Consider the following 12,680-nt stretch of genomic DNA (forward strand, 5'->3'; position numbering starts at 1 on the left):
TTTACACACTCAACTAAATCAACTATCTGATTGATCATTTAAAGCTTATGTTTTCCTTTATAATGGTCAACGGCCTACCAAAGAGAGAAAACAAATTTGTTATGAATAATGATTTTAATTATAATATAAACTTTCAAATTTTACAATAAAAATTGAAAATTTTAGATTGCATAAGTTAGGAAAAATATATAGAAAATTTAAACTTTTTCGTAGTGAGGGATGATGAACCCTCACTAATAGAGTTTGGCCGTTAATACCACCTAACTCAACAATCTATATCATTTATGTTTTAATAATAATACGAATTTGAACATTCATATCTCTTGATTACATAGTCGAAAGCATGTACTTAAATTAAATTTATTGTAAAAAAAAAGGTAAAAACTTGTGTGAGACGGTCTCACGGGTCGTATTTGTGAGACGGATTTTTTATTTGGATCATCCATTAAAAAGTATTACTTTTTATGCTAAGAGTATTACTTTTTATTGTGAATATGTGTTGGGTTGACTCGTCTCACAGATTATGATCTGTGAGACGGTCTCACATGAGACTTACTCAAAAAAAAATTATGCGATTACTAATATGGGAGGGTAAGCAAGATGACAAACAAATTGAAGGGCTAAATGCTAATGACCTTAAACAAATGGAAGGGCGAGAGATTAATCTTGGTAATTGGAATATGAAAGAAGTCGTTTTATTTTATTTTTTTGAGAGAGAAATAAATCGTTTTTATTTTAATTTTTTAATAGATAAATAATGTGTGCAATTGTTTTAAATCCTCATAATAAAACTTAAGTTTGTATTCAATTATTGTAAGAAAATATGTGTGTCTTCTCTAATCAAAAAAAAAAAAAAATATATGTTTTTACACTCCCTTGCTCACATGTTTTCAAAAATGAAAATAGGTACAACATATAAAAAATATGGTATTGATATATAATATTTGAGTATTAATTGTTTTAAAACAAATTTTTTGTAAGATGGTCTCACGAGTCAATTTTGTGAGATAAATTTTCTATTTGAGTCACTCATGGAAAATATTAATTTTTATGTAAAAAAATATTATTTATTATTGTAAATATGACCAGTGTTGACAGGTATCACAGATAAATATTTGTGAGACCGTCTCACAAAAATTTTACTTATATTATTTTATATATGATACAAAAGATAAGACTTTAAATATCAATTTTATTATTATCAACATTTGCTACATATATTTGAGTACTAAAAAAATCATATATCAATATTAAATCTAAAATAATTGATACTCAATATCATACATTAGCATCATATTTCAATGTTTTTACTAACTTTATGCGAAAAGACAAATATGTCATTAATACTAATATTTGTTATACAAGTTTGATTACTCATTAACAGTTGGTATTTAAATATCATATATTAATATCATATTTGTAATATTTGTAGCGATTTTCATCCGAAAAAAACATGTGGATCTATGAAATGAAAAGTCTTTTTTTTAATAAGGAAGTACAAATATATAATTTTTGTGACAATGATTGAAGAGGTTTTAAGATTTAAAACAAATTTACTATTCGATTTTATACGATATAATATAACAAAAATTAAAACATTCTATGGTATATTCCTTGTATTCGATAAGATCCCTATGGATTAATTACCGGTCCCCAAACAACCGTTACGCAATACACTGAGATGATCACAACACACGGAAGAAATAAAGAAGTGGAGTATTGCTTTTTTTTCTTCAAGAATATAGGAAAAAGAATCATCTTTTGCCATGTTTGAGAACTGCAAAAATGGACTGATGGAGGGAATTTGGAGGGTCTCTTGTTGGCCTCTCTAAATTCCCTCGAGCTTTTGCTTTTTATTTTTCTTCTTACGTCGAAACCATTTATTCATCATCTGTCTTTTTCTTCCCTTTTTGCTGTGGACTCTGGCCAAGAATTTGCGGGAAAATTGGCAAAATAATGCTAAAGAACTGAACAAAGTGGGAGAAAATTAACTTGGCGGTGGTCAGTGTTCCATTTTATTGGATTCTGACAGCTTTTGGAGGAGGAGGTTTCTGATTTAGTGCTGTCTGGTTACATTTGGTAGTGTTCTTCTTTTGGGTTTAAGTGTTTCGTTCAGTAACCTTCAGTAAAATTATAAACAGGTAAGCTTTTTTGTCATCTTGAGTTTTATTTTTATTTTCATTTCACATTATTTTTTATCTTTTGTTGTTATTTTTTTTTAAATGTCATTCTTTTCATGTTTTACATGATGATTTTCGTCTCGGATGGAACGTTAAGATCCTGATGTTCATGTATTCATTATTAATATGTCATGTGTTATTTTAGTACTATTCAATATACAGACAGGATAATGAAACTTGTGAAGAATTTTATTTGGACTCTGATACCATTTTGATAGATAGTTGTGAGACTTCTATTCATGTCAATTGTATTGGCTTCGTGAGAATTTCGGTACTCGATCGGAATAATAGAGAGAATTCCAAAGAAGCCCCTCGTCATCTTTCAGTCAATTCATTACAGGGATGCTCATTATTTTCATTCATAGATTATCTTTATTTTACTCTTGTTCTGATGTCCAAGTTATTAGCTTTAGTACTTAATGGCTTGTTTGTTGAGAGTAAAGCGAAAATTGCGTAGATTGAAAGTACATTGAGTGGTTCTCTGCTTACATTATCTATTTTATTATATTGTGCACATGCAGGTTTCATGTTTATGCATAGTTAGCCATGTGAAAAAGCCAAGATGTTCAGTGTAATGCTGCAGACAATAAAATCAGATTTCTGTTATTGTCCAGTGATTAATTGATGTTACCTGAACTTTCACTTGTTTGAGAGGCAAATTTCACTTCTTTGGTGTAAAGTGGAGCTAACTGAAAATTGGCTACACTCGGGCAAATCTCCTTTGGCAAATTTTGGCTTCAGAAAGAACCAGAACTTTCTTTCAAGCCATTGAACTACATATATTATCTTCCAATAGTAACTCCAGCTAGGCCGTGCCAGTTTGCATCAACAGTTGAGGAGGGCAGCAAGAAATTTCCAGAACTCATGAGATTGAACTCCAACTGTTTTGATTGCTGAATTGGGATTTCTTTTACTAATTTGGCCGCATCTATTGGTAGAACTTTGTGATACTTTTTGTACAATCTCAGTTGGGAACCAGAGTTTTGAATAGACTTCCTTTGATTCCTTTCGTGGGCAAATCTCCTTTGGCATTTTTTCTCCATCACTGGAGAAACTCTATATAGATGGATTACAAGCAGAGATAAACCGTAGAGGTAACCTGAAAAAAATCTGTCTATTGTTGATATTATCTTTCGTGGACTACAGCATCTGTCTATCAAGAAACAGTACCATGGATTCTCTGCTCAGTGATTTTGATAGCCACAGCGAAACCAGCAGTTCTGATGATCAGGACGACCTTGAATCCTTATATGGAGGGCAGGCCCGTTCTATATTTTCAAGTCTTGAGGAAACCATCGAAAAGATTGATGATTTTCTCTTGTTTGAACACCGATACCTGCAGGGGGACATTGTTTGCATGGCATCGGACCCATCAGGGCAAATGGGAAAGGTCATCAATGTGGACATGGTTGTGGATTTGGAGAGCATTTTTGGAAGCAAAATTCAGAATATCAGTTCCGAGAAACTCCAGAAAATACGTCCTATTTCAGTTAACGACTTTGTGGTTTGTGGAATGTGGCTCGGAAAAGTTGAAAAGATAGCTGACAGCGTGACTGTCTTATTTGACGATGGTAGAAAGAGCCAATTATCCGCCAATGGCCCAGAGAAGATTATTTCCTTATCTTCAGATTCTGTTGAAGATCCCCAGTATCCTTTCTATCCCGGTCAAAGAGTTCAGGTCGAGTCTTCTTTTTCTAAGTCAACTAATTGGTTGTGTGGTGACAGAAGGGGTAAAGGAGATCTAGGAACCGTCTGCAAAGTTGATGCTGGGTTAGTGTATGTTGATTGGCTTGATTGTGTTGGCATAAACGGCGAGAAATGGCCGGCTCCCCCTCGTTTGCAAAATTCAAGAGATTTATCGTTTTTGCCATGTTTTCCCTATGGAAATTGGCAACTTGGTGATTGGTGTGTTCTTCCAAATGAGCATAGTTTGCCAAGCTTATACACGTCTCAGCTGGTTGAAGGAAATAAGAAACCTGAAACAGCAAGTGAAAGTAAGACTGTTGTTATTGTGAAGACAAAGACTATGGTTGATGTACAGTGGCAGGATAGCAGCCAATCACTAGGACTTGATTCATGTACACTACGCCCAGTCAATATTCTTGATGTCCATGATTTTTTGCCAGATTCATTTGTGCTGGAAAAGGGAACAGTTGACAATTTGCAGGCTCGTGAAAACAAAAAAATAGGTATTGTCAGATGTGTGGATTGTAAAGAACGAATGGTAAAGGTGAAATGGTGCAAGTCCTCTGTGAATGAAACTTTTGATGACAAAATACACGTGGAAGAGATTGTGAGTGCTTACGAATTGATCGAGCATCCAGATCATTCGTATTGCATAGGGGATGCAGTTTTTAGGAAGGGTTGGTGTGTTGGTGGTGTCACAGATTGCAGTTCGTTGACAAACTCTGACCTTGAAAATGGCGGCGATCAGTCTGAATATCTCAGAAATATTTTCTTATCTCGCATTGGGATTATACTTGATTTAATAAATGGAGAAATTGAAGTAAAATGGGCTACAGGTACCATAAGTAAGGTATGCATTCTGGGTACTTCGTTATTAAAATTCTGCTGCTTCGGTATTAAATTCAAAAATTCATATCCGCACTTTTCTTGAAGTACTAATTTAAATATTCAACATCATAACAGGTTGCACCATATGAGATCTATCAGGTTGATAAGTGTGAAGGGACGACTTCTACTCCTATGCACAGCAGTGAAAATGTTCTGCAACCTAATGAGGTTATTCAAGTGAAGGACAACCAGTCGTTAGGCCAAAAACTAAAGGTAGCACCAAGATACTCTCTCCCTTTATGTATGTTGCATGAATATTTACTATCTTACACTTTCAAGAACGTAAAACTTGTAGCAGTTAATACCTGCTACTCTCGCGAAAAGTGTAAAAGAATCAGTCACTTGCAGTTGGGCAAAGATGGCCTGTGATGATCCTCGTAATCTCTGACAGGCACGGATTCAGCAGTTTAGGAGAGGGGTTTAGATTAGATGATGGAAATATTTATGGTTTAGAAAAATTATGCATAAAATTCCAAAACAATACTAGTTTTACTGGGTCTGTTCATTGTGCTATAGCTTTGTTAGATATTTTTAAGAGCTAAAGGTACACATACCTGCCAGGATATGCTCGGCTTGGATCACAACAATTCAAAGGACTCAGGCTCAATTTCCTTTTCTGAAGCTGCTCTTAGTGTTTACACCAGTATTACTTCAAGCCTATTTCAGTCTCTAAGTACAGCATTAGTTGGCGCGTATAGATGCACATCTATGGATGCCAGAAATCATGGGAAACCCATGGGGGAGGATGCCTTGGAACTTTGCAATATGCACGTCGGTGGCCAACTTCTGGTGATAGGTGACTCGGAGACACGTCAAACAATTACTTCAGAAGAAAGTAAAGAATCAAGTGGTGATACCACATCACCATCTTGCAGCAAGCATCCAATACCTTTTAAGCAGTTTGATATTGTAAGTGGTTGCTTGGAACACCACTTTGTCAATGCATCTGGGACGGACCTTCAGTGTTCCCAGGTAAAAGAAAGAAATATAAGTTGATAAAACCAGCTCCTCTTATCCAACTCTAGGTTAATTTTTATTTGTTCTGACGAACAGATGAAAAGAGGTTGGCTGAAGAAGGTTCACCAAGAATGGAACATTCTGGAAAAAAATCTTCCAGGTGAGAAGTCGCACATTTTTACGGCTTTACATATCTGATGACATATTCTTAATGCTAAATTGTTTGGAAAATCCATTCTCCTATCATCCAAGAAACCGGGAAACAGTGAAATGTGGCTTCTCTATGTTCTTGACAGAAATGATTTATGCACGTGTGTACGAGGATCGAATAGACTTGCTTAGAACTGCAGTTGTTGGGAGTGCCGGGACTCCATATCACGATGGATTATTCTTTTTCGATGTCCACCTACCTCCACAATATCCCAATGAACCACCCGTAAGTAAAAAAATTTAGTTGTATACATCAAGTTGCACTATTTATGAACTCCATATTTACGCAGATGGTGCACTATAACTCTGGTGGACTTCGGATCAATCCCAACTTATATGAGTCGGGAAAAGTTTGTCTGAGTCTTCTCAACACATGGAATGGATCAGATACCGAAATTTGGAATCCAGCATCCTCCACAATACTTCAAGTCCTCCTTTCTCTCCAGGCCCTGGTGCTCAATGAAAAGCCTTATTTCAACGAAGCGGGTTATGATTCTCAGATAGGGAAAGCCGAGGGCGAAAAGAACTCCCTTAACTATAACGAAAATGCTTTTCTTGTCAGCTGCACATCCATGCTATACATACTACGCAAGCCACCTAAGGTATGTTAATCTATCAAGTCGAGTCTTGTGTATGAATTCTTGAATCTCGAACTTAGTTCTGTCGAAATTTCGAACAGCATTTTGAGGGACTTGTCAAGGAACATTTCAGTCAACGCAGCAGCAGCATTTTGTTGGCTTGTAACGCATATATGGAAGGAGCTCCAGTAGGTTATCCATTCAGCAGCAGGGAAACTGAACAAGAAAATCAGAAAGGAAGCTCCACTGGATTCAAGATTATGCTTGGCAAGCTCTATCCTAAGCTTGTGGAAGCATTCTCTAGCAATGTATGTGTATAATATCAGGTTCTATGTGGCTCTGTTATGATATTTTGTTCCACCGATATGCGCTACACTTCTTGTTCATATATCTAGAAAAAAATTTATACGTGTAACATGAGGAGTACAACATTTTGGAGCCTTGAATAATGTATAATAATGTGTGAAGAATAGTTTAAGTATGCTCTTTGTTTGTGTGTTGATTTGTAAGAAACTGAAGAAGGCTTGCAGTATTGTCGATGAGTGTTCGTCGAAAATGATGGCTTGTAATAAAAATCTGTACATCGGCTTGTTTTATCAGACGTCACAGAATATGCATGTGAGTTTTTATTTTTAGTTGATGACTGTTTTTCTCAACATTATTCATTTTGTTATATCATGGTAGCTATAAATTATTGTGGTAACATAGACACATGCATACATGCACGCAGACATACATGCACGCAGATTCATCCCAGTAATAATGAGTTTTGGGAATTTAATTTAATTATATTTTTCGTTATCAATATTATATATGTGCTGCATAAACTCTCAACTCATTCAGTATTATATATAGAGGATATATTCCCAACTTGTAAACACCTGCTCTTTAAAAGAGCAGGCTTGCACGCCTTATTTGAGACAAGCAAGGTAGACGGACTCTTTCGTGTTGGAAGGGGAGAAGAGGCTTTTTGCACTTCGCGTGCTTCTACAGCGTCGTAGTAAAAAGAGTAACCAACCACCTTACCCGCCAAGATCTTCTGCAACAGGGTACTTGGCGTCCATTTCACACTCGCTTTCTTCGGGAAGGAATAAAAAAGCAGGTTATTCGCAGAATGAATATCAAGACTTTACAAGGATTTTTTGGTTTAGAGGGTTAAAGCAGAATTTCGGATTTTGGACGCTTAAAGATATGCTCACTTTTTCGAATATTTTAAGTTAATAAATCTAATTAAACACGACCAATGAATTAATTAGCAACTCAGAACGATATACATAAAGCCACGAAATCAGTAGGATCATAGACACAACAAATCCATGACAGACAAAAGGAAATATGGATGATTAAAATAAAACAGTGTCCGAATCTAAGACTTGAGAGTGAATAAATTAATGAGATTATGAAGAGAGTAAACAAGTATGATAAAATAAACAATTGAAGCCACAAAACCAGCAATAAGAGCAGCTGTAACATGGTCACAAAATTTAGGAACTTGGCCGCAAATTGGTAGCCAACCCGCATTACTATTTCCATTCTTTCCCACTTGGCCTATAGCCAAGCATGCCGACATGCTAGAATCAAGCAACAATGTCATAACCTTCAAGGAAAATACGCACGAATAAAACTTTTCGAAGCATATACATTTTTACAATCACAAAATAGAACTTTTTTCCTTTTATTCCACGAGTATTATGGAAAAAAAAAAGGATTAACAAAGAAAGCTTACCAAATCGAGAAGAAAGACCAAGTGGCCGTAAGAAGTCTTAACTGGGAGAAATGATAGTATAAAGGTGTAGCCACTTGCTATTGCATTCATTATCACAAAATAGCTGCACAATCAAATACTGTTACGATCACACGTCCATTTTTAAATAATCTGATAGAAAATCCGTTCCCAGTTCAAACAAAGATACAAGGAGCCGTACGTTCATTAACGAAGATATATACTATAAAATTAATTTAAAAATGTGCCAGTGAAATGAACTTACTTGAAAGCCGGAGATTTCTTGTAATTGGCTTCGAATTTGACGCTAAAAAATTCAGCGGAGTCATGGCTTGTGACCATGATCAATGTGGCAGAAACTGTAGCTCCCAATGCCACCAGCCTCAGCACAAACATGGGAATCCTGCCTCTATAATCTAAACCCATCGACAATAAATATGCAGGTTAATTAAGTTTACTTCGAGCAAAATAATGTTTTTAACTTGAAACTTGAAGTGTACAAAGATATTTAAAGTTGATTTTTTTTGGCAAAGAGGGTTAGGATTAAGGTAGAAAATTGAGTGTTAGGAAAGGCTGATAAGTTGGGAGGTGGAATTTGTTTTCTTGAAAATCTTGGATGGGGCCCTTATATTCTTGGTAACCTAATGAAAAAGACAGATAATATTAATGATACTATTTAATATAGCAAAATAAAAATGTGATCTCGTTATTTATTCTTATTATTTTTGGAGTTTGACTTGCTCAACAGCACAAGTGTAAAAATGTTTGACCTTGATAATGGGTGTGCAAAATTCAGCTCAACCGTGAAGCCAAGACCCGAGTTCAAATTATATTTTTCGATTTGTAAGAAAGTTTTGATTTCATATTATATTTTAAAAAAAATAAATTGCTTATCTTCATAAAGGATATCTAGATGCATCACTACTCATTTCATGTCTGGTTGAATTTTGCTTTTAAAGAACTTGATATCTTCTCAAAAACATTTAATATGATGTAAGTTGTAGAAATTAAACTTGAAAACATTGCAATTGATTAAGATTTGGTTCGGGGCATTTTCATAGAGTTAGTGCTCACGTAATATTACGACATTCTTGCAACTCTTTGAATTTTTTTTTTAAAAAAAAACCGTTTGAGTGTTGTCTTGTCAGTTCAACTGCTCACCGGTTAAGAACTTAGGATGGGACCTAACTTTTTTTTTTTGCCACCTTTATCTTTGTCGGTATGTATGGAGATAGATCATATGTATGCATTGGTTTTGTTCAAAGACCAGGAGAAATGACTAAAATTTAAAATTCATATTACCCAAACAATGACTTACACGCGTATCAAAATTAAATTTACCGATTGAATACGTAGCAGGGCAAATTGTTCGTGTCCCGTAGTTTATAATTTTTAAATGCATCACCCTTTTTTTGAAATTGAACATCAAGAGAGAAATAAATTTTCCTGTTTGACTATGAAACTTGTCGAGGAAAGAATAAAAAAACTTAATCTTGTCTCAAAATAACTAGTTTAAAGAAATTCTGGAAATTCACAAGGTGTCTTGTTTTAAAAGCATCAGTGGAAGTGCAACATTAGAAAAGGACAGACAAATTATCGGAAGAGCAACTTCCAGTCATCAGGAGGGAAGTCCTCGTCTGAAGCATTTCCCGGAAAAGAGCCCAGAATCTTCCTTAGAATGAATGCTGAATTTTTATCATCCTGCAAAATAACAGACGTTCAATTAAACTTCAAGTTGATTTAACATATTCTTCTCTTTCTTTGCCGAGAGTATTCAATCGAGAAAATGTAATCTTATTTTAATTCTCCTGATGCAAGGGTTATAATAGTAGGAAATACCAAATAGAATATTATAGAAGATCTCTCACTTAGTTGTTCGTATCGTGTGAATGATCTTTCCTTCTCTTCTTCATACTTGGAGATCACCTCTGTCGATACCGAAATATAATGCAAATCAGGTACTCTTTATAGGGTCAGAGATGAATGAATAATACGCATAGGAAGTACCTTTCAAGGCCTGAAGATGCATAGCTTTCTCCTTGCAGAACTACCCACAAATTTCTTGAAACTTGGTTGTCTCGTTCTTCGGTAGATTCTCACACTGCAGGGATTCAAGAAATACATGCATTTAAACTGAACCATGGAAAACGAAATGATCTTGAAATACTCATAAAAGTCCCTTTCATTTCTCTGTGTGTGTTACCTCTTTCAAGTTCTTGTCGAGTGTCTTTGCAAAGTTCTGCCTGTCAAAGCAAGTCATGGTTGAAGAAGTACCCCAAAGTTAATGACAGGCAAGAGTCAGATAATTAAAGTGCTATCACCTTTCTTTCTCAAGCTTTGATTTCAATTTATCCAAACTTGACTTGATCTCTGAAGACACACTGCCAGGAAAATCACATATAAGGTCATGCATGACCTGGCTTGAAATTTTGGAGATTCTTATAGCCAAGGTGACCCAGCATGGCAGCATTTCATCAATAGTGTGAATGCATAGGAACATGATCACTCATTGTGAAGCGGGTTTATTTCTATTACAGAACACAATTCTGATTGGAAGCTATTTATGTTGAGAAAGAAAATGAGAAAACAAAAGTCGTGAACATGAATTTGACCTTCTTTTTCTCTTTGCGATGCATGCACACTCTTCTACAGTTACAAAAGTGAATAAATTATTTGAACTCATATAGTTCTGCTTATGTTACCCAAAAATTGTTTGATATGCATACATATTCCTGTGAACTAACATACTGTGATTCTGATAACTTGCATATGCATTCAGGGTAAATAAGTATAACAAGGTTCCTTTATCAATGAGATTTCTGAAGAACACGTGATGGAAATGGCCTGCTAAACGTTTCTACGTTATCAACCTGATTGATGTTATATTTGCCAAGATAAATTACACTTACTCCACTATTAACTACAGAAATTTAGAAATCACGATTGTTCTCGAACATTCTTCTACATGAACAGATATCCAAATACGCCTAAATCTGAGATTTAAAAAAAAGCTAACAAGGAACTATAACGATCAACAACTTCGTAATAAGATTCAACACATTCTGATCATATCACAAAATCGATGCAGAAACAGCATAAATATTTAGATCTAAAGAGAAATGCAGAGTCTCGCCTTGCAATTGTCTCCTCGTTCGCCTTCTGACCATCCTTTTGCACCTTCTCTTTGACATGCTGAAGAGCACACAAAATTCCTTTGATGTCACTGGATTTTCACTTAAAACTACATCATCTTATGGAATTTGTTAGTACACAACAATAATAATCGGAAAACGGAAGCCAACTTGGAGATAGCGGCATCAAAATCATCGTCGACTATGACTCGCTTTCGTTTCAGATTAATCGACTCCAACACTCGTTTGGAGATCTCCTTTTCTGCTGACAGTGCGAGTATTCTAGGCTCTGATTCTTCCCCCGCACGATCGCTGCTGCCGTGTAATTTGTAAATCTGTCGGGGTGGGCCGACCGCCAAAAGTAAAAACGAGCTAGTCCAACTTAAATTTGGGTTGAACCTTCATGTTTTAGCCCAATTGGATTGAAGAAGATATTTAATAACATTTTTTTTCTTTGAGCATGTCTTTTATGAAACGGTCTCAAGAATCTTCATCTGTGAAATGGGTTAATACTACCGATATTCACAATAAAAAGTAATACTATGAGCATAAAAAGTAATATTTTTCATGGATGACCCAAATAAGAGATATGTCTCACAAAATATAATTAATGAGAAGACCGTATCACACAATTCTTTGTTTTTTTCTTTTTCAAAAAAATTAACTTTTTAAAATTTTCTTGTATTAATATTAAAATTTTATCTATTTATATATATATATATATATATATATATATATATATATATATATTTCAACGGGTAAGATCTTGACACACATACAATTTCAAAAAAAAATGGATCCTATATATATATGCATGGACAAATCTTGGTCATCCATCTTATAATGAGAACAATGCTCACATACGTAACATAAAATAAATCAGATAATGACGGGGATCGGGGGAGTCAAACACATGTGTTTACTTTGTGGGTTGCATCTGCCACATTGCTTGCATTTGTTGCCTTCTTCTAGAAGAACTTGGAACTATTTCGGATCTAGAAGAAAAGTTATTTCTCAGATGCCGGCCCACGTTGATTTCGTTGCTCATTTATTTCTCTTTTCTTTCTCCTTTTGAATATTATTATGCAGCATTCTTTTACTTTAATTTCATACAATATCATCTTTTTATAATATAGAGAACACGATTTATTCATTTCATTAAATATTTACACACACACCAATAAATCAATAATATCATTTAATAATAATAATTTTATATATTGTAGACACTACATATAAAGTAACAAATCCAATAATTCATATGGTAAAATTATTTTTGTGAATCAAAGAAAAAAAATTATATTTATTGACTAGTTATATAGTGAGA

General features: G+C 34.7%; 2 protein-coding genes and 1 long non-coding RNA gene across 4 annotated transcripts; 1 reads left to right on the plus strand and 2 right to left on the minus strand.

Annotated features, from left to right (window-relative positions):
* Positions 1-1,621: 1,621 nt before the first annotated feature.
* LOC140829048 (probable ubiquitin-conjugating enzyme E2 24) lies at positions 1,622-7,095 on the plus strand. Its single transcript, XM_073192004.1, has 8 exons — positions 1,622-2,141; positions 2,702-4,716; positions 4,830-4,967; positions 5,316-5,726; positions 5,808-5,871; positions 6,008-6,147; positions 6,212-6,523; positions 6,601-7,095. Exons 2-8 carry the CDS (start codon positions 3,352-3,354, stop codon positions 6,817-6,819), a joined length of 2,649 nt encoding a protein of 882 aa, XP_073048105.1. The 5' UTR covers positions 1,622-2,141; positions 2,702-3,351; the 3' UTR covers positions 6,820-7,095.
* A 652-nt stretch (positions 7,096-7,747) lies between these two features.
* On the minus strand, positions 7,748-9,096 carry LOC140829050 (CASP-like protein 1C1). Its single transcript, XM_073192006.1, has 3 exons — positions 8,488-9,096; positions 8,226-8,328; positions 7,748-8,096 (listed from the first exon to the last, which is right to left on the minus strand). Exons 1-3 carry the CDS (start codon positions 8,646-8,648, stop codon positions 7,866-7,868), a joined length of 495 nt encoding a protein of 164 aa, XP_073048107.1. The 5' UTR covers positions 8,649-9,096; the 3' UTR covers positions 7,748-7,865.
* Positions 9,097-9,587: 491 nt separating this feature from the next.
* LOC140829051 (uncharacterized) lies at positions 9,588-11,695 on the minus strand. Of its 2 annotated transcripts, none has more exons than XR_012117380.1 (5): positions 10,544-11,695; positions 10,426-10,465; positions 10,230-10,323; positions 10,091-10,150; positions 9,588-9,923 (listed from the first exon to the last, which is right to left on the minus strand). It is a non-coding gene; the product is annotated as an uncharacterized lncRNA (long non-coding RNA). The 2 variants fall into 2 exon arrangements; XR_012117381.1 differs by lacking the exon at positions 9,588-9,923 and adding an exon at positions 9,953-9,977.
* Between the last annotated feature and the right edge of the window lie 985 nt (positions 11,696-12,680).

The sequence above is a fragment of the Primulina eburnea genome, chromosome 4, assembly GCF_022965805.1.
Source record: "Primulina eburnea isolate SZY01 chromosome 4, ASM2296580v1, whole genome shotgun sequence".
In the NCBI taxonomy this organism is placed as follows: domain Eukaryota; kingdom Viridiplantae; phylum Streptophyta; class Magnoliopsida; order Lamiales; family Gesneriaceae; genus Primulina; species Primulina eburnea.